Raw genomic sequence first — 21415 nt, 5'->3', positions numbered from 1 at the left:
CCTGAATGGAACTGAATGGGCAGGTGTAACACTTCGGCCCTGAATGGAGCTGAGGAAGGCGTGACCACCAAAAGCAGAACTTCCTGGTGGCCAAACATTTTAATTCCAGTCCCCAGTCTGCCATGTTAGCCTGTGGCCTCCTTTTATGCCAAGATGAGGCTACCCTCAGGCTGGAGAAGAACAGCTTATATTCCATCTGGGTAGCCTCCAACCTGATGACATGAATATTGATTTCTCCCTCCAGCAAAACAAAATTCCCTTCTCTCCCCTCCTCCTCTATTCCCCACTCAGACCTTATCACCAGCCTATCACTTCCTCCTGGGTCCCCTCCTCCCTCCCTTTCTCCTATGGTCCATTCTCATCTCCTATCAGATTCCTTCCTCTCCAGCCCTTTACCTTTCCTACTCACCTGGCCTCACCTATCACCTTCCAGCCATCCTGCTTCCCCTCTCCCCCACCTACTTATTCTGCTGTCTTCCCCCCTTCCTTCTCAGTCCTGAGGAAGGGCCTCGGCCCGAAACGCCAACTGTTTATTCATTTCTATAGATGCTGCCTGACCTGCTGAGTTCTTCCAGGATTTTGTATGTGTTGCTTTGGATTTGTAGGCTTTCTCATGTCTATGAAAGCCCTGGCGTTCATGAACATTGATATTACTGAAATACATGGCAGGGTAGATGTTGATCTGCTTCTGCTCATGGACGGATTCCAGGGAAGTAACCTGCTTTTAAGATGTAACAATCACCATTTAAAACTGTTTTTAATATAGGAATTTCTCTTTGCGGAGAATGGCAAATCTCTGGAAAGTTGTGGAGAGCAGATCACTGGAGGGATTTAAAGAAGTTTTTGGTTTACACCTATCACAATAGTTGTCTATGTTAGGAAATATTTTGCATAGTCTCTCCTTCGTTAAAGAATAACGGTGAACAATTTTAAATTGAATTAAACAGTGATAGGCACATATCAAAGAAGAATTGACCATTTTCAAAACTCGCAACCAATCTTCATTAACAAAGGTCATATTAAGTTCTCTCTCTCCTAATCTTGTTTAATCTTTAGTGAGAAGTTATCTTTCTGTAATACAAGTAAATTATAAATTCTACCAATGGAACCTCTCACTAAAGGATTCATAATCAAAATGGTATCCAACAAATCAGATTCTTGCATCTTAGATAGGTATTTTTGTAAAAAAGTGTCTAACCTGAAACTATTGCAGGAAGTGTGTCTGAGAGAGAGAATATTTGCTAATTAACTCTTCAAAAGTCAACAATCAACCATCACAAAATAAATCTGCAAAAAAACAGATCCCCTTATTTCTCCATAAGAGAAAAATGGGATCGGTTTTTGAAGGTTTAAATAGAAAATTTTGATATAAAGAGCTAGACAATTTAAATGGTTTAAAATTAAAAGAGTTGCGAAACTGAAACCAAATTTGTAGCTACTTTGTCACATATGCTCTGGCCATGTTCTTCATTAAAATCTTTATTTTCTACAATTTCTAAAGCTCTGAAAATTAATTTACAACCTAATACACTTACTGTTCTATTTGGAATAGTTCCACATCATATTCAGGGTATTTTATCTTCAGCCCAACATGTAATTGCGTTTGTCACATTGTTGGCAAGACGGGCTATTTTATTGAAATGGAAAGATACCTCTGTGTCTACATTAATTCAATGGTTTTCCCAAGTAATGTTATGTCTTAGTTTGGAAAAAATTAGAAGTAGAACTTTTGATCCTCGATTCGATTTTGAGAGAAGATGGGGCTCTTTTGCCAACTATTATCATTTAAATTGAATTAATTTATATGGTGTCCTTCCAATCTTATTTTATGTAAATGTGAATTGGTGGTTCATGATTTTTCTTCTTTACATATATAGATGATTGTAAGACATATCACTCCGGGAGCTGGTTCCTAATTTTTTTTTTTTCCTTTTTGTTTTCCTTTTTCTTTCTCTTGTAGTTAGTGAGGTTTTTTCTTTTAGTTAGTTGGGGTTCTCTTTTTTCCTTCTTTTCTTCATAAAAAATATTCTTTTTCATTACATTATATTATTCTTTTTTGATAAGCTTTTTTACTTCAGCTTTATTAACTATATATATATCAATTTGTTGAAGTCTTGTATCATTTTATAGCTGTAGAAGATTATGTATTAATAAAAAGATTTTAAAAATGAAAATGAAGTTTTTGGAAGAGAGGGCTGTGTGGAACTGGTACTGAAGAGGAGTTGATCAACCAAAATTATATAGAGTGGCAGAACAGGCTTGAAAGAACAAGGGACTTTCTCCAGGTACTAATTTCTAAATGACTTTGGATGAGGCAGTGGAATAAAGGCCAGACTAGTAAATTTGCAGATGACACAAAGATTGGTGGTCTGGATAGCACAGACTGCTGTCGTAGTTTCCAACAGGTGCAGAGCTGGGCGGAGAAGTGGCAGATGGAGTTCAATTAGGAAAAGTGTGAAGTGATAACATTTGCAGGGATGAACTTGAAGACAGAATACAGGCTGACAGCAGGATTCTTAGCAGTGTGGAGGAACAGGGGTCCAAAGTCCCTCAAAGTTGCTGTGCAAGTTGATAGGGTGGTTAAGAAGGCGTACGGTGTGTTGGCTGGGGAATTGAGTTCAAGAGTTGAGAAGTGATGTTGCCACTCTATAAAACTCTTAACCAGTCCACACTTGGAGTATGGTGTGCAGTTCTGGTGGCTTCGCTACAGGAAGGGCACAGAAGCTTTAGAGAGAGTGCGGAAGAGATTTACCAGGATGCTGCCTGGATTAGAGAGCATGTTTATTTAATTGGTCATTAGGCCCTTCAAGCTGCAACCCCCAATTCCACCCTCGTCTAATCACGGGATAATATCCAGTTCACCTGTCAACTCTTAGGTAGGTCTTTGCACTGTGGAAGGAAACTGGAGCACCCAGACAAAAAAAAGACCTACACGGTCCACAGGATGATGTACAGGCTCTTTACAGATGTTGTCAGATTTGAACTCTGAACTCCGACACTTTGAGCCGTAATAGTGTCACGCCAACAGCTACGCGACCGTGGCGCCTTCTCATGGGTGGAGGTTGAGCAAACTAGGGGGATTTTCTCTTTTGGAGCAAAGGACGAGAGGTGACTTGGTAAACGGACAGTGTGAGACTACTTTTCCCCGAGACAGCAATAGCAAACATGGTTATTGGAGGAAAGTTTAGGGAGATGTCAGAGGTAGTTCTTTTATACACCGAATGGTGGGTTCAAAGTTCAGAAAGCACAATTATTATCATGGAACACACATTCAGAGGTGGGAGTAGCAGCAGATGCATTGGGGGCATTTAATGGAGTTTTAGCTAGGTACATGGAGGGGAGGGTTAGACTGATCATAGAGTAGGATAAAAGGTTGCCACGTCGTGGACTGAAGCGCCTACGCTGTTCAGTGTCCTGTGTTCTTGGATCACAGCGGAGTACCTTGGCAACACTGACTGAGATGCAAAAGAGGGCATTGGTTCAGGTAATCTTAAGTTCAGTCCGAGAGATGGGTGTTTAAAAGCAACATACAGAAGCAAGGAGTTTAAGGACAGATTTCGGACTTTTGCACAACTCCCAAAGGCGGACTGGTGAACAATGGGATTACACAAGGAGCTGGAACCGGAAAAGGGCAGATCCTGCAGGGCTGCAGATGTTAGAGACGGGGAGGGAGTGAGACATTGGAGGGGTTTTAAAGCAGTGATGAACATGGTAGTGTAGTGGTTCACACAACACTTTACAGTACAGGCAACCCTGTGTATAAAATTATGAGGGGGTACAGATAGGGCAAGCACAAGCAGGTTTTTTCCATTGAGGTTGGGTGGGACCACAAATGGAGGTCACGGGTTAAGGGTGAAAGGTGAAAAGTTTAAGGGGAACATGAGGGGAAACCTCTTCACTCAGAGGGTCGAGAGAGTGTGGAACGAACTGCCAGCATAAGCGGTGCATGCGAGCTCAATTTCAACATTCTAGATAAGTTTGGATGGTAGGGGTATGGAGGGCTATGGTCCCAGTGCATGTCGATGGGGGTAGGCAGTTCAAGTGGCTTTGACTTGGACTAGATGGGCCAAAAGGCCTGTTTCAGTGCTGTACTTCTTTATGGTTGTGACCCCGGTTCGATTCCCACCACTGCCTGTAAGGAGTTTGTACATTCCCCCCAGGGGTTTCCTCCGGGTGCTCCCGTTTCCTCCCACAGTCCAAAAACCAGCCCGTTGGTAGGTTGATTGGCCACTGTCAATGTCCGGTGATTGGGCCAGGATTAAGTTGGGGGCCAATTCCGGTCTGCATCTCAATAAATAAGTAAATTTCAAAACCACTGCGTGGTCCCACCTGGGCCCAGGGAGAGCAAGCACAGGGGCCAATGGGATCTGGTGTGAGATGGGGCAAAACTTCTCCACCCAAACTCTTCCCAGGACCTTGGTAACCTTCAGCAGCTGATTCTCCCCACCACCAGAGTCATCTGAACACAGAGCTGAATTCTTTCCTCACCCATCATCTGTACCTCCTGAGGAACCACATTGTGGTATCATGAGTGCCAACATACCCTCAGCCACTTGAACTGCAGAAGCTCAGCTCACCGAGGCCATTCTGCCCATCCTCCCCGGGCAGTACCTTGAAAATTAAGTGACTCACACACTACCAGAACTAATCGGCTAGAGCTCTACTTCAGTTATCTCTGATCTGAAAACGCCATTCACTCAGAAACCACCATGCTGGTTTTCATTACAATAGATTATTTGAATGGGAGCAATAATTCCAATGCAAAACCGAATCATTTGCATTAAACAAAGGTCAGTATAAAGTCTTTATTTCCTTTTCAGCAGCTTTAAAAAGTTTGTTTTTCCCCCATATTCAATCAAAAACAAAATTATTTTACATTATCTACATCCAAAATAACTTTTAAATAACATTTCAAATAAATAATTTTCAAAACTAACATTCAGTAATATTGAGATTTAGTCCCGGGGTTCTCACTAAGTAACAATTAATCGTTGCGGCTGGATTTTTTTTTAAACATGTAAAGTATTTCCTGAACTCTAAACACGCGCAAAATAAAACACATCGTAGCCAGGTGTAATGTATCACCCAAAGTCAGAGGGCGATTTAAATGCAAAAAGCTGACCCGATCTCAGAGCGTGGCAGAAAAGAGCACACCGGGTCATGGGCTTTCGCGCCTCTTTCCCGTCCCTCTCCCAGAACTTCGGGGAGCTCCCTCCACTCGTTCAGCCCTGAGCACATTTGCTTTGGAGATGGTCGCTGGCTACCCCAGGACCACAACCCCTCTCTCCCTCTGAACGCCACAGCAGCTTCAGTTACCTCAAGTACCGATCCCGGCAGTCTCAAAAGTTTTACAGAACTGTACAGCACACAAAGCTTGTCCAGCTGACTCTAATCCCGGTCTGTGATAAATGCCTTCATAAACGGTACCGGCCCTTTGGCCCGTGGTGTTGTACAGAGTTCTTAACCGACTAAGTTCATATTAATGGTGACCTTTGACATCCTATTTCCTACCACGTCTGTTTTTATTTGAGATTTCCAGCACCCGCAGATTTTGAGTCCAAAGCACAGACGACGCTGCCAGCCAGCCAGGGAATGACTCCGTGGGGGGTGGGGGGTGGGTGGGGGGGGGGGTAGAGGCGGAGATGTGTCAGGCTCCTCGACCCGAAGCATTAACTGCTTCTCTCTCCTCTGGCCTCCTAAGAAGGAACAGAGGCGGAAAAGATAGGCTCGGCCTCGAAATAAATAGAGGGCTATGCGGTGGGGTAATTCTAGGCAGTTTCTAGCGCAGGTTACGTGGTCGGCACAACACTGTGGGCCGAAGGGCCTGTAATGCGCTGTAGATTTATAAGGTTCTATGATTCAAAAGCCAAGGGGGTCAATCAAGGGTTGTGAACTCAGAACTGATTCCACAAACTTTAAACTTTACAGAGATGTTAAACTTTAGAACATCTGCCCCAGACTTATCTTTTGTTTAAATTTGCACAATGCCTTCTTTCGTACATTGGTTGGTCCTTGTTTACATATATCCCCTCCCCCCATAAATACTATTGTATCTTTATTTTCCTGTACATGCCTGCACGAAAATTAATCTCAGCGTGGATGTGTATACGTACTTCGCTAATAATTTCACTTTGAAACTTTGGAGGTTGCCGTTCCAATAGCAGACCCCTCCCCACACCGCTCTCCTCCCCACTCCTCCGATCTCAGCAGCTAACGATAATCGCCGGCTTGATCAACTTCCCCAACAATCTGGGCACATTAACAGCCTGCGCACCACCCCGTCTGTTCGTCATTCGGCAAAACAGAAATAAAGAAATGAAGAGTTGTTAAACTCAACAGTTGGGGTTAACTATCAGCTGGAAAATATTTCAGTCTCTTTCTCGCGGAGAGATCATCTCAGCTTTTGCACGCCCTGTTGTCTCTCGACCTTTACTGCCCACACAAATATATTGTCCTCAGTCTGGTGGTGGGTTGCCTTCTCCGTCCTGCATTGAATTGAGGGGTTTTGCCCCTCCGTGCTTACTCAGAGCAGGACGCAGTGACAGTCCAAGCACCCGCTCTGCGATACCTTCAACGTGGCCCGGGTGGCGGTCTCGAACACCTCCCAGACGCCGTCCTTCGTCTTGGCCGAGCACTCCAGGTAGGCGTGGGCGCCGATCTTCTCGGCCACGGTCCGGCCCTCCTCCCACCGCACCGGCTCCTTCTTGCTGCGGGCCAGCTCCCGCCGGGTCCGCTCGTCGGCGCGCAGGTCCTTCTTGTTGCCCACCAGCAGCACGGGCACGCCGGGGCAGAAGTGCCTGACCTCGGGCACCCACTTCTCCGGGATGTTCCGCAGGGAGTCGGGGCTGTCGATCGAGAAGCAGAGCAGGATGACGTGGGTGTCGGGGTAGGAGAGGGGTCGCAGGCGGTCGTAGTTCTCCTGGCCCGCCGTGTCCCACAGCGCCAGCTCCACTTGCCTCCCGTCCACCTCGATGTCCGCCACGTAGGTCTCGAACACGGTGGGGACGTAATCTTCAGGGAACTGGTCCCGGCTCAGTACGAACAGCAGGCTGGTCTTGCCGCAGCCCCCGTCTCCAACCACCACCAGCTTCCTCCTCACCGTGGCCATGGTGCGCTGGATCCGACTCCCGTCCCGCAACAGGCTGACTTGAGTCTCTTCCCAGTGTTAAGTGTTGCCAGCCAGAGGGTGCCGCTTATGAACGCGGGCTGCAATCGGCTACCTAATCAGGTTCTGCCGGTTGCGTGACTCAACCCTACTTCGCGCTGAGTGATTGTCCCGACCCTCCTCCGCCGACGCTGCTCGACCCGCTGAGTTCCTCCAGCATTTTGCGCCTGTTGCTTCAGTGACTGGAGGGTCTCATTAAATCCATCAGTAAGGACCATCCCGCGCCCCCCCCCCCCCATCACGCAGGACATGCCCTCTCCTCATTGCTACCATCAGGGAGGAGCCCGAAGACACACATTCAATATTTTAGGAACAGATTCTTTCCCTCTGCAGTCAGATTTCTGAACGGACAATGAAACTTTTTTGCACCACTTTTTAATGTACTTATACATATAAACACAGCTGGTGCATCTCAGAAGCCCTGGCTATCCAACCACAGTATTGATAATGGCTGGGGTCACCCGTCTTGTGAAGCCACTGCCCAGAAGTAGGCGATGGCAAACCACCTCTGTAGAAAAATCTGCCAAGAACAATCATGGTCATGGAGAGAGGGTGATTGCCTATTTCATAGGCGCATAATGATGATGTCGTTCAACACGGCACACAATGATGATGATATCACAAACATACATATGTGCAGTATATCTTATTGTAATTTGAAGTGTATTGTATGCATTGAGTTGTACCGCTGCCACTAAACAATAGATTTCATGACATATGTGGGTGAAATGATCTGACTTGGTCCAACCGAGCAGAGTTCACTGCCAAGAAGGCCCACCAGCATCTTTACTTCCTGAGAAAGCTAAAGAAATTTGGCCTGGCCCCTAAAACCCTCACTAATTTTTATAGATGCACCACAGAAAGCATTCTTGTAGGGTGCATCACAACCTGGTATGGAAGTTGTCCTGTCCAAGACTGAAAGAAGCTGCAGAAGACTGTGAACACGGCACAGCACATCACACAAACCAATCTTCCGTCCGTGGACTCACTTTACACCACACGCTGTCGGAGCAGTGCTGCCAGGATAATCAAGGACACCACCCACACAGCCAACACACTTTTCGTCCCTCTTCCCTCTGGGAGAAGGCTCAGGAGCTTGAAGACTCGTGCGGCCAGATTTGGGAACAGCTTCTTTCCAACTGTGATAAGACTGCTGAACGGATCCTGACCCGGATCTGGGCCATGCCCTCCAGATATCCGGACCTGCCTCTCAGTTTTTTTGCACTACCTTACTTCCCATTTTTCTATTTTCTATTTATGATTTATAATTTAAATTTTTAATATTTACTAATTTTAACTTTTTAATATTTTTAATATTTAATATTTGTAATCCAGGGAGTGTGAAGCACAGAATCAAATATCGCCGTGATGATTGTACGTTCTAGTACCAATTGTTTGGCGACAATAAAATACAAAGTATATGAAGTATATTAAACCTGATTCTGATTCTGACTGAAACCTCCCCAGCCGCACTCTTAGCCTAGGAACTGGGATCACAAACTGGGTGTCATCATCTCAGGTTGTTTCCCTCTCTCTGTCGGGAACTTCCCCCATCCTGGCCCGCTGACTGAGGAATTACCCTCCTCCCACCGATCTCGTGATCTCACAGGAGGCTGAAATCTGGAGCCAAGAATAGAAACTGCCTGAGGAATTCAGTAATTGGCAGTTTCATCAGTCAAAGATGAAAATATTCACTTTATTTGTCACACGGGCATTGAAACAGACAGTAAGGGGTGTTGCTTGTGTCAATAGTCAACAGGGTCCGAGGATGTGCTGGGGACAGCCCACACGTGTCGCTATGATTCTGACACCAACCCAGAATGCCCACAACTTACTAGCCCTAAGTTATACGTCTTTGGAAAATCCGACAAAAGGCAGTGCATTTGGCCCAGTACGTCACGGGTAAAGCCCTCCCAACCATTGAGCACATCTACATGAAACGCTATCGTAGGAAAGCAGCATCCATCATCAGAGATGCCCACCACCCAGACCATGCTCTCTTCTCACTGCTACCATCAGGCAGAAGGCACAGGAGCCCCAGGACTCACACCACCAGGTTCAAGAACAGTTACTACCCCTCAACCCTCAGGATCTTGAACAAAAGGGGATAGCTACACTCACTCGCACCAAGTCCAAGAACAGTTGCTACCCCTCAACTACTAGACTCTTGAACAAAAGGGGATAACTACATTGACTTGCCCATCCATCAAAATGTTCCTAAAACTAATGATCTCACTTTAAGGACTCTTATATCTCATGTTCTCATAACTTATTTCTATTTATTTATATTTGCATTTGCACAGTTTGTAGTCTTCGCACTCTGGTTGATCTTTCATTGATCCTGTTTACAGTTACTATTCTATAGATTTGCTTGAGTATGCCCACAGGAAAATGAATCTCAGGGTTGTACATTGTGACATATATGTACTTTGAAAATAAAATTAACTTTGAACTTTGGAGTGTGGGAGGAAACCAGAGCACGTGGAGGAAACGGACAGGAGCACAGGGAGAAAGTACAAATTCCTTAACAGGTAGCGGGGTGAATTGAACCCGTATCGCTGGTGCTGGCAAATGCCACACTAAGTGCTACACTATCACGCTTCCCACTTTCTCACCCTTCTGCGGCACCAGTCCCTCCCTTCAGGCCACATCCGGTCAATCCCCCTGTAACCCCCAGGCTCGGCCAGCACACGTTCGTCTAGGGGAAGACAACTTCTGGCCCCGCCAAACTGAGAAATCTCGTTTTGTGTGGATGCTGTGTGATGTGTTGCCCGGTTGCAAATCCGCACCGCAAGATATCTGACGGTACACCATATGCAGATAAATGATTGAACTTTATAAATCTTTATTTGGATAGAGGCTTAGTAAAGAAAATAAAAAATAAAAGGTCCCATTTTAAGGAAAAAGTCCATTGCACATCGTTGGAGCTCACTGTTCGTTCATTTGTTCCCATCAACCTCCAAGCGTAGCTGGCCCTCGGACCCTCAGACCCTCGCTCCTCAGTCCGCTCCGTCCGGTGCTCTTTCGACTCTCTCCATTCGCGTCCTCTCTCTCCATCACTCCCCGATGAAAGACCGCGAAAAACCCAGCTCCCAGACACACAAGAAAGAACAACATTTCTCCCATTGGATAACACACATTCCAAGGCCCTGTTATCTCGAGCCATAACCCAAACATTGCTGCTACAGAGAAACCATTACCTTAATACACTGGTGGTGCCAGAGATTTTTTCTTGCTGGTGCTACAGTGGAGCTGAATTATTCAGTGATGGTGCTGAGGGGTGTACAGTATGGTAATATGTATTCTCAAGGCCAGACGCGTGGCGTTCAAAAGTCAGTTGCAAGCATTATGTGCCTACTATAAATGCCTCTGTTGGTTCACAGGCAAGAACAATTGACAGATATAATATAGAAGTGAACTGTGACAGTGTCAACAGCATCAGAGACAACCTGGGCTGCACAGAGCATAAACAAACAAACCAACAGAGCATCTGACCCACAGCGCACAACGTGAATCACGCACAAATCCCGCAATCAGCGTCAAATGTGTGCTTTTCAACTGAAAAACACTACACTCACCCACAATGTCCACTGCTATTCACATTACATAGACAGACAATGCAGAAAAATACACCGTTATTAAAGTCAAATAAGGCAAACAACAGATGCAAGGCTTTACCAGGAGTTGGACAAATCATACTCTGACCATGCAATACTTCAATTAATTCGGCTACTGAATTTAAAACAAAAATCAACAGAATCACCGCTTGGAAGTCCAAGCAAAACCAGTAGGCTTAATAGCAGTAAATGTAATATTTTAGGATTTGCAGGAAACATAAGGACTATGGGGTATCCACCACAAAATAATAATAATAATCAGCATTAGTCTACGCCCAAATTTTTTTAAAAAATCAACTGTACTCACTGTTGATGTTTTCAGAGAAGCACAATCCGTCTGTTGTTGTGATTGGTGGAGAAAGCATCAATGTATTTCTGGATGTCAAGTGCTTTGGTCCTCCGGCTGTTTATGGCCAACAGGGCCAAGCTGCTGTTCCGAGCATCACCGCTGCTATTCCTTAGGTAGTTTTTCAGGCGTCTGAGGCATGAGGTAGATGTCAGAGGTAGAGTCAGTGATATGCAGATTAGTTTATATAAATCTATAAATGCATCGCGGTAGGGTCTCATTAGAGCTAGAAATTCCACTGTGTTATTCACTGTCTGTCCTTGCTTTTGTTTTGTTTCCAGCAGACGCCGAACCTGATGTAGCTCTGCAGTCAGGTTCACTTCAGTCACTCCATAGTATTGGGCCATTGGCCAAAGACAATTTTTGTCTCAGAAGAGCTTGTGCTTGGGACTCAATGCTGAGACTGCAGTCTGAACACCCCCAGTCTCAATTGAGAACCGTGTTTTCATTTCAGTCAGAAGTCTGTCTATAACCGGATAGAAACTGTGGCTGCGGAGGTCATCAGAGGATGTGACAGGTGTGCGTTCAGTTCGGGCCTCAACAACAAAATGATGTAGGCGGCGAGGTGGCTGGGCCCGTCTCCTTTCATGTGCTCTGCTCTGTATACCGGCCTTGACGCACAGGTCCCGAGCTCTTGTCTGAATTTCACTCCATGATTCCTCTCCCCGTTTTGCTGAGAGTGCATCGATAACAGACTGAGCCAAGTCCACAGCGGATGAAAACTCCAAACTGGGAGATTGTAGCTGGTCTGACATGAACTTAGTGACTCCGAATAAATCCTCAAACAGAGTGAGAAGTAAAGCAAACTGCGCGTCAATCAGTCCATTTACAGCTCTGGCCTCCGTTTTCCTCCGTGCATTTTGTTGTCGCATAATATCCTGTAGTGTAGCTAGAATGGCAGGGAGTGATTTCCTTATAGCCCACAAAGCTGTATATTGCCACGCCCAGCGTGTATCTGACAATTTCTTCAACTCCACAGGCTCTGCAGTTGATTCCAGTTCTCTCTGTTTCTTCATGAAAAGATCGTGGGCAACAGAGTTTGAAAAGAAGTTGTAAAGCAGCTGCACAGTTTCAAAAAACCCACCTGCTTGTGGTACATTGCTCATAACATCCACTAAAACAAGGTTAAGTCTGTGAGCATGGCAGTGTACATATAATGCCTGCGGGACCTCTCTTGTACCCTTTCAATTCAATCTGTTTTCTCCCGCCTGTTTCAGATCGGAAGCTAGCTGGGCTTCGAGAAATGTCATCATTTCCCTGAGGTTAAAACTTCTCCTGCCTGTGTAAAAGATCTTTGCCCATACTCCCACGCCACAGTCTGCTACAGTCCTGACGAAGGGTCTCAGCCCGAAACGCCGACTGTACCTCTTCCTGGAGATGCTGCCTGGCCTGCTGCGTTCACCAGCAACTTTGATGTGTGCTGCTTGAAATTCCAGCATCTGCAGATTTCCTCGTGTCTGCTACTGAGTTTCATTGGCCGTAAACTCCCACTGGAATGCCCCGAATGGGGTGTGGACAATGCTTTGGGAATGGGAGGTTTTGTTGCACGGACTCCACCTGAGCTTGTCAGTGTCGGAGATGGGGATGGGGAGCACACAGAGGTCCTAATCGCATTGTTTTGTTTGCTCTTTTCATTAGCATTTTAGTCTGTTTTTTTTCAGTTTGCTCAGCTCTCGACCCAGCAGGGGAGGAAAGCGGGCAAGGCGCCGGCCGGGATTCGAACCCGGGACCATTCGTCTCAAAGTCCGGCGCAGATGCCACCGCGCCACCAGCCGGCCATGAGTCACGTTGGAATCCATTTATTACTGTCACCTGTACTGAGTTACAGAGAAGAGCTCGTCTGCATGCTTTTTATGCATGTCGGATCATTCCACACAGTGCCCGGAGGCAGAACAAGGTGAAGCAATAACAATGCAGAATACAGTGCAACTGCTACAGGGAAAGTCCAGTGCAGGTAAACATTAAGGCGCAAGGCCATGATGAGGTAGATTGTGAGGTCAAGGCTCTGATTTATCATATCAGCGAACTATTTAATAGTCACACAACAGTGGGATGGATGCTGTTCTTGAGCCTGGTCGTATAAGCCTTCAGGCTTCTGTACCTTCTGCCCAATGGAAAAAGGGCGAAGCTGGAATGGGTGGGATCTTTGGTTATTTCTTTAGCTAGAGAGTGGTGAATTTGTGGAATTCGTTGCCACAGGCAGCTGTGGAGGCCGAGTCATTGAATATATTTAAGGCAGAGGTTGAAGGGTTACGGGGAGAAGGCGGGAGACTGGGGCCAAGAGGAAAATGGATCAACCCTGATGAAATGGCAGAGCAGACTCGATGGGCCAAATAGCCTAACTCTGCTCCTATATCTTATGGTTATGCTGAGGATGTTCTACGAGTCTGTGGTGGCCAGTGCGATCATGTTTGCTGTTGTGTGCTGGGACAGCAGGCTGAGGGCAGCAGACACCAACAGAATCAACAAACCCATTCGTAAGGCCAGTGATGTTGTGGGGATGGAACTGGACTCTCTGACGGTGGTGTCTGAAAAGAGGATGCTGTCCAAGTTGCATGCCATCTTGGTCAATGTCTCCCATCCACTACATAATGTACTGGGTGGGCACAGGAGTACATTCAGCCAGAGACTCATTCCACCAAGATGCAGCACAGAGCGTCACAGGAAGTCATTCCTGCCTGTGGCCATCAAACTTTACAACTCCTCCCTTGGAGGGTCAGACACCCTGAGCCAATAGGCTGGTCCTGGACTTATTTCATAATTTACATATTACTATTTAACTATTTATAGTTCTATTACTATTTAATTACTTATGGTGTAACTGTGACGAAAACCAGTTTTCCCTGGGATCAATAAAGTATGACTATGACTATGGTTTACTGAGGCAGCCATGCCCAGCAGTGTCCCACTAGCAAACACACGACGCTGCTGAATTTAGTATTTAAGGCCTCCCACCTGATACCTCACCCGGTGCAACGGGGCTGCAGAGTTTTGGAGACATTCATAGCACTTTTGACAAATAGTGCAGAATTCCCTGGCAGAACAGAATCATCCCCTGCGAGGTCCCAGTTAGCAAGGCTCCCAAGCTAAACGGTTCGTTTGGCAACTTCCCTCTGACGGAATCACGCTGAAGATGGCTGCCGCGTTTTTCCAGTAGAACTACGGTGAGGTTAATAGAAAGGAACCCCCTCCCCCGAAAACAAAATAATTGCAAGGCTCATCTGTAATTTTGGAACTGTTGATCTGCAACTGTGCAAGAGCAAGATCTGAAAATGCCAATTCACCTGACGTGGATGGGTCAATGCTTTTGCTGCCAAATGTGTGAAGGGTGGGGAAGGGGGGAAAGTTTCGGGACTTCGGTGTTTCTGATTTGTGGATGTCTGTGACGAGTACGAATTTCAGGTTGTATTCTGTATATGTACTGTGATATTAAATGTACTGTTGAGCTTTTGAACACTTTTTCTGCTGTGTCCGTCAAGGTGTGTGTGTTTACTTTACTTTATGACTTTATTGTCGCCAAACAATTGATACTAGAGCGTACAATCATCACAGCGATATTTGATTCTGCACTTCCCGCTCCCTGGATTACAAATTGATAATAAATATTAAAAATTTTAAATTATATATCATAAATAGAAAATAGAAAAGGGAAAGTAAGGTAGCGCAAAAAAAACCGAGAGGCAGGTCCGGATATTTGGAGGGTGCGGCCCAGATCCGGGTCAGGATCCGTTCAGCAGTCTTATCACAGTTGGAAAGAAGCTGTTCCCAAATCTGGCCGTACGAGTCTTCAAGCTCCTGAGCTTCTCCCGGAGGGAAGAGGGACGAAAAGTGTTTTGGCTGGGTGTGTCGTGTCCTTGATTATCCTGGCAGCACTGCTCCGACAGCGTGCGGTGTAAAGTGAGTCCACGGATGGAAGATTGGTTTGTGTAATGTGCTGGGCCGTGTTCATGATCTTCTGCAGCTTCTCCTGGTCTTGGACAGGACAACTTCCATACCAGGTTGTGATGCACCCTAGAAGAATGCTTTCTACAGTGCATCTATAAAAATTAGTGAGGGTTTTAGGGGACAGGCCAAATTTCTTTAGCTTTCTCAGGAAGTAAAGGCGCTGGTGGGCCTTCTTGGCAGTGGACTCTGCTTGGTTGGACCAAGTCAGATCATTTGTGATATTGACCCCAAGGAGCTTAAAGCTTTTGACCTGTTCCACTTGCGCACCACCGATGTAAATTGGGTCGTGCGGTCCGCTACTCCTTCTGAAGTCAACAACCAATTCCTTCATCTTGCTGACACTGAGGGATAGGTTATTGTCTTCGCACCATGCCACCAGGTGTATTGCGTGTGTGTGTGTGTGTGTGTGTGTATGATTTTGTACTTGTGTGTATGCGTGTAGGTAAAATGACTCAGGATGGGCTTTCTTTGCCACACGTGCATTGAAACACACAGCGAATGCGTGCTGGGGGGGCAGCCTGCAAGTGTCGCCACGCTTCCACGGCCCGCAACTTACTAAACCTAACTGTGCACCTCTGGAACGTGGGGGAACCTGGAGCGCTGAGAGGAAGCCAACACGGTCACGGGAAGAATGGACAAACTCCTTACGGGCAGTGGTGGGAATTGAACCCCAATCGCCAATCGGCAGTTGCTGGCACTGTTAAGCTTTACATTGACTGCTGTGATACCATGCACGTTTGTGTGTGTGAGGGGGATGTGAGTGGAAGTAAACATAGTGTGACAAATGAGCATTAGGGTTCTTGACTGTGCTCAGAATTAGTGTCCAGTCAAAGGTTCGAAGCGCATTTATTTTCAAAGAATGTATGAATTATGCAACCTTGAAATTTGTCTGCTTACAGGCAGCCACAAAGCAAGAAACCCAAAAGAAGCCAATTAGAAACTCATTAGAAACGGGAATGGTGCCGGAGGATTGGCGTATTGCTCATGTGGTTCCATTGTTTAAAAAGGGTTCTAAGAGTAAACCTGGCAATTTTCGGCCTGTGAGTTTGACGTCAGTGGTGGGTAAATTGATGGAAGGTATTCTTAGAGATGGTATATATAATTTTCTGGATAGACAGGGTCTGATTAGGAACAGTCCACATGGATTTGTGCGTGGAAAGTCATGTTTGACAAAACTTATCGAATTTTTTGAAGAGGTTACTAGGAAAGTTGAAGAGGGTAAAGCAGTGGATGTTGTCTATATGGATTCAGTAAGGCCTTTGACAAGGTTCCACACAGAAGGTTAGTTAGGAAGCTTCAATCATTAGGCATTAATATGGAAGTAGTAAAATGGATTCAGCAGTGGCTAGATGGGAGACGCCAGAGAGTAGTGGTGGATAACTGTTTGTCAGATTGGAGGACGGTATGTAGCGGTGTGCCTCAGGAATCTGTACTGGGTCCAATGTTGTTTTTAATATATATTAATGATCTGGATGATGGGGTGGTAAATTGGATTAGTAAGTATGCAGATGATACTAAGATAGGTGGTGTTGTGGATGATGAGGTAGGTTTTCAAAACTTGCAGAGAGATTTAGGCCAGTTAGAAGAGTGGGCTGAAAGATGGCAGATGGAGTTTAATGCTGAAAAATGTGAGGTGCTACATTTTGGTAGGACTAATCAAAATAGGACATACATGGTAAATGGTAGGGCACTGAAAAATGCTTTAGAACAGAAGGATCTAGGAATAATGGTGCATAGTTCCCTGAAGATGGAATCTCATGTGGATAGGGTGGTGAAGAAAGCTTTTGGTTTGCTGACCTTTATTAATCAGAGCATTGAGTATAGGAGTTGGGATGTAATGTTGAATTTGTATAAGGCATTGGTAAAGCCAAATCTGGAGTATTGCGTACAGTTCTGGTCACCGAATTATAGGAAAGATGTCAATAAAATTGAGAGAGTACAGAGGAGGTTTACTAAAATGTTGCCTGGGTTTCATCTCCTAAGTTACAGAGAAAGGTTGAACAAGTTAGGTCTTTATTCTTTGGAGCGTAGAAGGTTGAGGGGAGACTTGATAGAGGTGTTTAAAATTATGAGGGGGATTGATAGAGTTGACGTGGTTAGACTTTTTCCATTGAGAGTGGAGAAGATTCAAACAAGAGGGCATAGGTTGAGAATTAGAGGACAAAAGTTTAGGGGTAACATGAGGGGGAACTTCTTTACTCAGAGAGTGGTAGCTGTGTGGAACGAGCTTCCAGCAGAAGTGGTTGAGGCAGGTTCGATGTTGTCGTTTAAAGTTAAATTGGACAGATATATGGACAGGAAAGGAATGGAGGGTTATGGGCTGAGTGCAGGTCGGTGAGAATAGGATAGGGTAATAGTTCAGCATGGATTAGAAGGGCTGAGATGGCCTGTTTCCATGCTGTAATTGTTATATGGTTATATATGGTTAAAAAAAAGACCAACCTCCAATGCGCAAGGGAAAGAAAAAAAAAACAAATCATCAAAGTTCAAAGTTGTTCAAAGGTTCAAGGGTTCACTTATTGTCAAAGTATACAACTCTTGAATTCTTCTTCTTCGGATAGGCACAAAATCAAGAAAGAAAAGAAAGGCAGCACAATCATCAACCCCAAAATCCCACCTCCCCACACAAAAAAACGAACAAAAACGGAGCAGATATGTCAACCCCCAAATCCCTCCTCCTACGCAAAAAGAAGAAAAAAAGAATGTCAACCCTCAAATCCCTCCTCCTGCACAAAAAAAAAGAACAAAAACGGAACAGGCACATCGACCCCTAAATCCCTCCCCTCGCACAAAAAAATAAATAAAATAGATCAGGCGCATCGACCCCCAAATCCCCCTCCTGGCACAAAAAAAAATGACGAGAAAGATCGGGCAAAAACACAAAATATAAAAAAAACTATAAGACTGGGGGGAAAAAAAGTCTATGGTCCAAGTCCACAACCAAAACGCAGAAAACCTGGGTAACGTTCCACGGGCCCAGCAGCAGGCTCTGCCCTCAAATCATGCAAACAATTGTAGTGGGCTATAACATTCCAAACCAAACTGAATCCACAGATACGAAACCCTGTAGCTGCCCTGAGTAGGGCCAAAGCCTCTCTTATCAGTTCATCATGTTAGAGGATATGGCACACAGCAGCTGCGGCTGTCGTCAGAGCCTCTGTATATTTTCTGTGTCCATGCTCACCACATCTCAAGGGGAGGGTAAAAACGCAGAGAACCATGGTGAGAGCCAGTAGGCAGGGTAGGAAGGTAAATCTCACCCCCCCCCCCAAAACACTTTAATAGTTTTAAGAGACTCTCTGCAGTTATGTATTAGTGGGATCCTAGAGCGAAATCTATTTCCCACACTCCACTTCACAAGAGAAACTGTCAAAGCAGGAACATCACAATACTTACAAAAATTATAGAATAATACCAGGCAAAATTAGGCCACTCGGCCCATCAAGCCTGTGCTGGCTCTTTCAAGGTGAACCCCATTTCCTGCTCCTTTCTCACGGTTTTCATTTCCTCTCTGCAGCTAAAGGCTATCAGCAATTTCACAATCTGTTGACAGCTTATCTGATTCTACGAGCCTCATGTTTTATCTGCCATTTGTATTTGTTTCTCCAGAGTATGTTTCGTTGAAAACAGTTTGGGTGTTTTAATGAAAAAGGATTTAATGTTGAGCTGTACTTGCCAATTTGGTCGCTAGGTGGCGCACTTGGGCCATCTTTACACGTGAATCTACACGGGAAAAAGTTCCTGACAGGGCAGATAATCTCGGATTTTTTAACTGCCTGTGTGCGAATTACAATTAACATAAATTTCTTAGCAAAACAGAGATTTAGATTCCATTCTGCACTTCCTCCTACCACTTGCACGCCTCTTCGCTCCTGCAAACTCCAGTGCCAATCTCAGCTCACACTAGAGTTGAATTGTTTGCTGCTGGTGGCCTTAACTTCAGCAAGCAAGTGCCCAAACTCAGGACTTCTCTTCCTAAAAAGTGTTGGCTTCAGTTTCCTTGTAACTTCGTGGCTAGTGCTGTCTGATAGTGCGCTGTGAGGCCACCTTAGACTTTTTTCTCTGAATTACAAGGGACACATTACCTTTTAACTGGTAATTGATTTACTGGCACACTTGCAGAGCCCAGTCCGTTCGGATTGGCAACGACATCTCCATCAGCACAGGTACACCATAAAACTGTGTGCTTTGCTTCCCCGCTCGACTCACTTTACACCGGTGACTGTGTGGCCAAGCACAGCTCCAGTGCCGCGTCCGAGTTCGCTGACGACATCACTGTTGTAGGCCGAATCAAAGGTGGTGATGGATCAGCATATAGGGGGTATTGGAAAATGTAAATGCACACATTGTATTTTCTACAGTATTTACTATGTAACCACTGTTAGCTCATTAGAAGGTATTCGCTATGTAGCCATGACTCTTGCCCTGTTCACTATTAATTCATGAGAGAACTAAAATGAAACCAAGTAGAAAGATAACGGTGGCGGGTAAGATGATGAAATATGTGGCAGTATGTCGATGCAAGGCTAATTAAGAAGTAACTGTGGTTAGGGATGAGAAGACATATAGTCTAAAAATGTAAACTAGGACATAATTAAGTTGGGGAGTGAAACAATAGTGGAAAGTCAAGAGCGGATATATGGATGATATGTAATCACAGGCCGATTGGCTATGATAATGTAGATAAGATAAGAGAATTGCTATAAAAAATGCGATGTGCAAGCATTGGTGGACAGTCAGCGACTAGCTTACTGATTGTCTCAGCTTTGATTTGCAAATTAAAGTTTAAAACTTCTTGAAGGATTTTCTGCGTCTCCTTGTCGTTTGTGAGAAACGAGAAACCACGACGGGGGACAGGTTGGAAATCCGGGTGAGTGGTGCCACAGCAACAAGCTCTTACTCAATGTCAACAAGACCAAGGAGCTGACGATTGACTTCAGGAGAAGGAAACCAGTGGTGCAGAGGGTCCACTTAATATCAGAGAATGTATACAGAATACAGCCTGAAATTCTTACTCTTCACGGACATCTAAAGAATGTCGGAACCCCAAAGCCCAGAGATTCGTGACCCAGGGCTCATCAGAGGGTCAGAGGTGGAGAGGGTCGGTGATTTTAAATTCCTGGGTGTTATTATTTCAGAGGACCTGTCCTGCATGTAAGTACAATAAGTTTTTTTTAAGATTATGTCCTCAGTCCTCGTTTATGGTCATTTAGAAATGCATGCATGCATTAAGAAATGATACAATGTTCCTCCGGAGTGATATCACGAGAAAAAACAGGACAAACCAAAGACTAACACTGACAAGACCACATAATTATAACATATAGTTACAGCAGTGCAAAACAATACCATAATTTGATAAAGAGCAGACCATGGGTACGGTAAAAAAAGTCTCAAAGTTCCAATCGACTCCCGATAGTCCCCGTTAGCAGGCGGCAGAAGGGAGAAACTCTCTCTGCCATAAACCTCCAGGCGCCGACAACTGTCGATGCATTGGAAGCACCCGACCACAGACCGACTCTGAGTCCGTCCGAAAACTTCGAGCCTCCGACCAGCCCTTCGACACCGAGCACCGAGCACGACCTCTGCCGAGCGCTTCGATCCCGGCCTGGCCGTCGAGCAACAGGCAAAGCCGAGGACTCGGGGCCTTCCCCTCCGGAGATTCTCGATCACACAGTAGCAGCGGCAGCGATAAAGGCATTTCAGAAGTTTCACCAGATGTTCCTCCGTTCTCTCACGTCTGTCTCCATCAAATCAGGATTGTGCACGGCACCCTACTTGACAGATTACAGATGTCATTCACCGGAGTGGCCGCGTAAGCTGCGTCGCGCCGCCATCTTCTCCTCCTCCTCGAAGAATTACAAAGAAAGCATGGCAGCACCTCTACTTTAGGTGTTTGAGAAGATTTGGCATGATATCTACAACTTTGACAAACTCCTATAGGTGTGTGGTGGAGAGTAGATTGACTGGCTGCATCACAGCCTGGTCTGGAAACACCGATGCCCTTGAATGGAAAATCCGACAAGAAGTAGAGAGTACGGCTCAGTCCATCACGGGTAAAGCTCTCCAACCTGATGGCATGAACATCGACTTCTCTAACTTCCGCTAGGCCCCACCTCCCCCTCGTACCCCATCTGCTACTCATTTATATACACACATTCTTTCTCTCACTCTCCTTTTTCTCCCTCTGTCCCTCTGAATATACCCCTTGCCCATCCTCTGGGTCCCCCCCCCTCCTTGTCTTTCTTCCCGGACCTCCTGTCCCATGATCCTCTCATATCCCCTTTTGCCAATCACCTGTCCAGCTCTTGGCTCCATCCCTCCCCCTCCTGTCTTCTCCTA

At 45.5% G+C, this 21415-nt stretch overlaps 1 protein-coding gene across 1 annotated transcript; it reads right to left on the bottom strand.

Annotated features, from left to right (window-relative positions):
• Window positions 1–4817: 4817 nt before the first annotated feature.
• On the bottom strand, window positions 4818–7187 carry LOC140190028 (ras-like GTP-binding protein RHO). The gene has a single exon (XM_072246431.1). It carries the CDS (start codon window positions 7106–7108, stop codon window positions 6524–6526), a length of 585 nt encoding a protein of 194 aa, XP_072102532.1. The 5' UTR covers window positions 7109–7187; the 3' UTR covers window positions 4818–6523.
• Between the last annotated feature and the right edge of the window lie 14228 nt (window positions 7188–21415).

The sequence above is a fragment of the Mobula birostris genome, chromosome 29 (assembly GCF_030028105.1).
Source record: "Mobula birostris isolate sMobBir1 chromosome 29, sMobBir1.hap1, whole genome shotgun sequence".
Lineage (NCBI taxonomy): Eukaryota > Metazoa > Chordata > Chondrichthyes > Myliobatiformes > Myliobatidae > Mobula > Mobula birostris.
Note: the sequence above shows the minus strand (reverse complement) of the source record. Positions and strands in the feature narration are given on the sequence as shown.

Bases quoted from the DNA above. Each gene is read 5' to 3' on its own strand.
- LOC140190028 (XM_072246431.1), bottom strand. From the start codon at position 7,108: ATGGCCACGGTGAGGAGGAAGCTGGTGGTGGTTGGAGACGGGGGCTGC.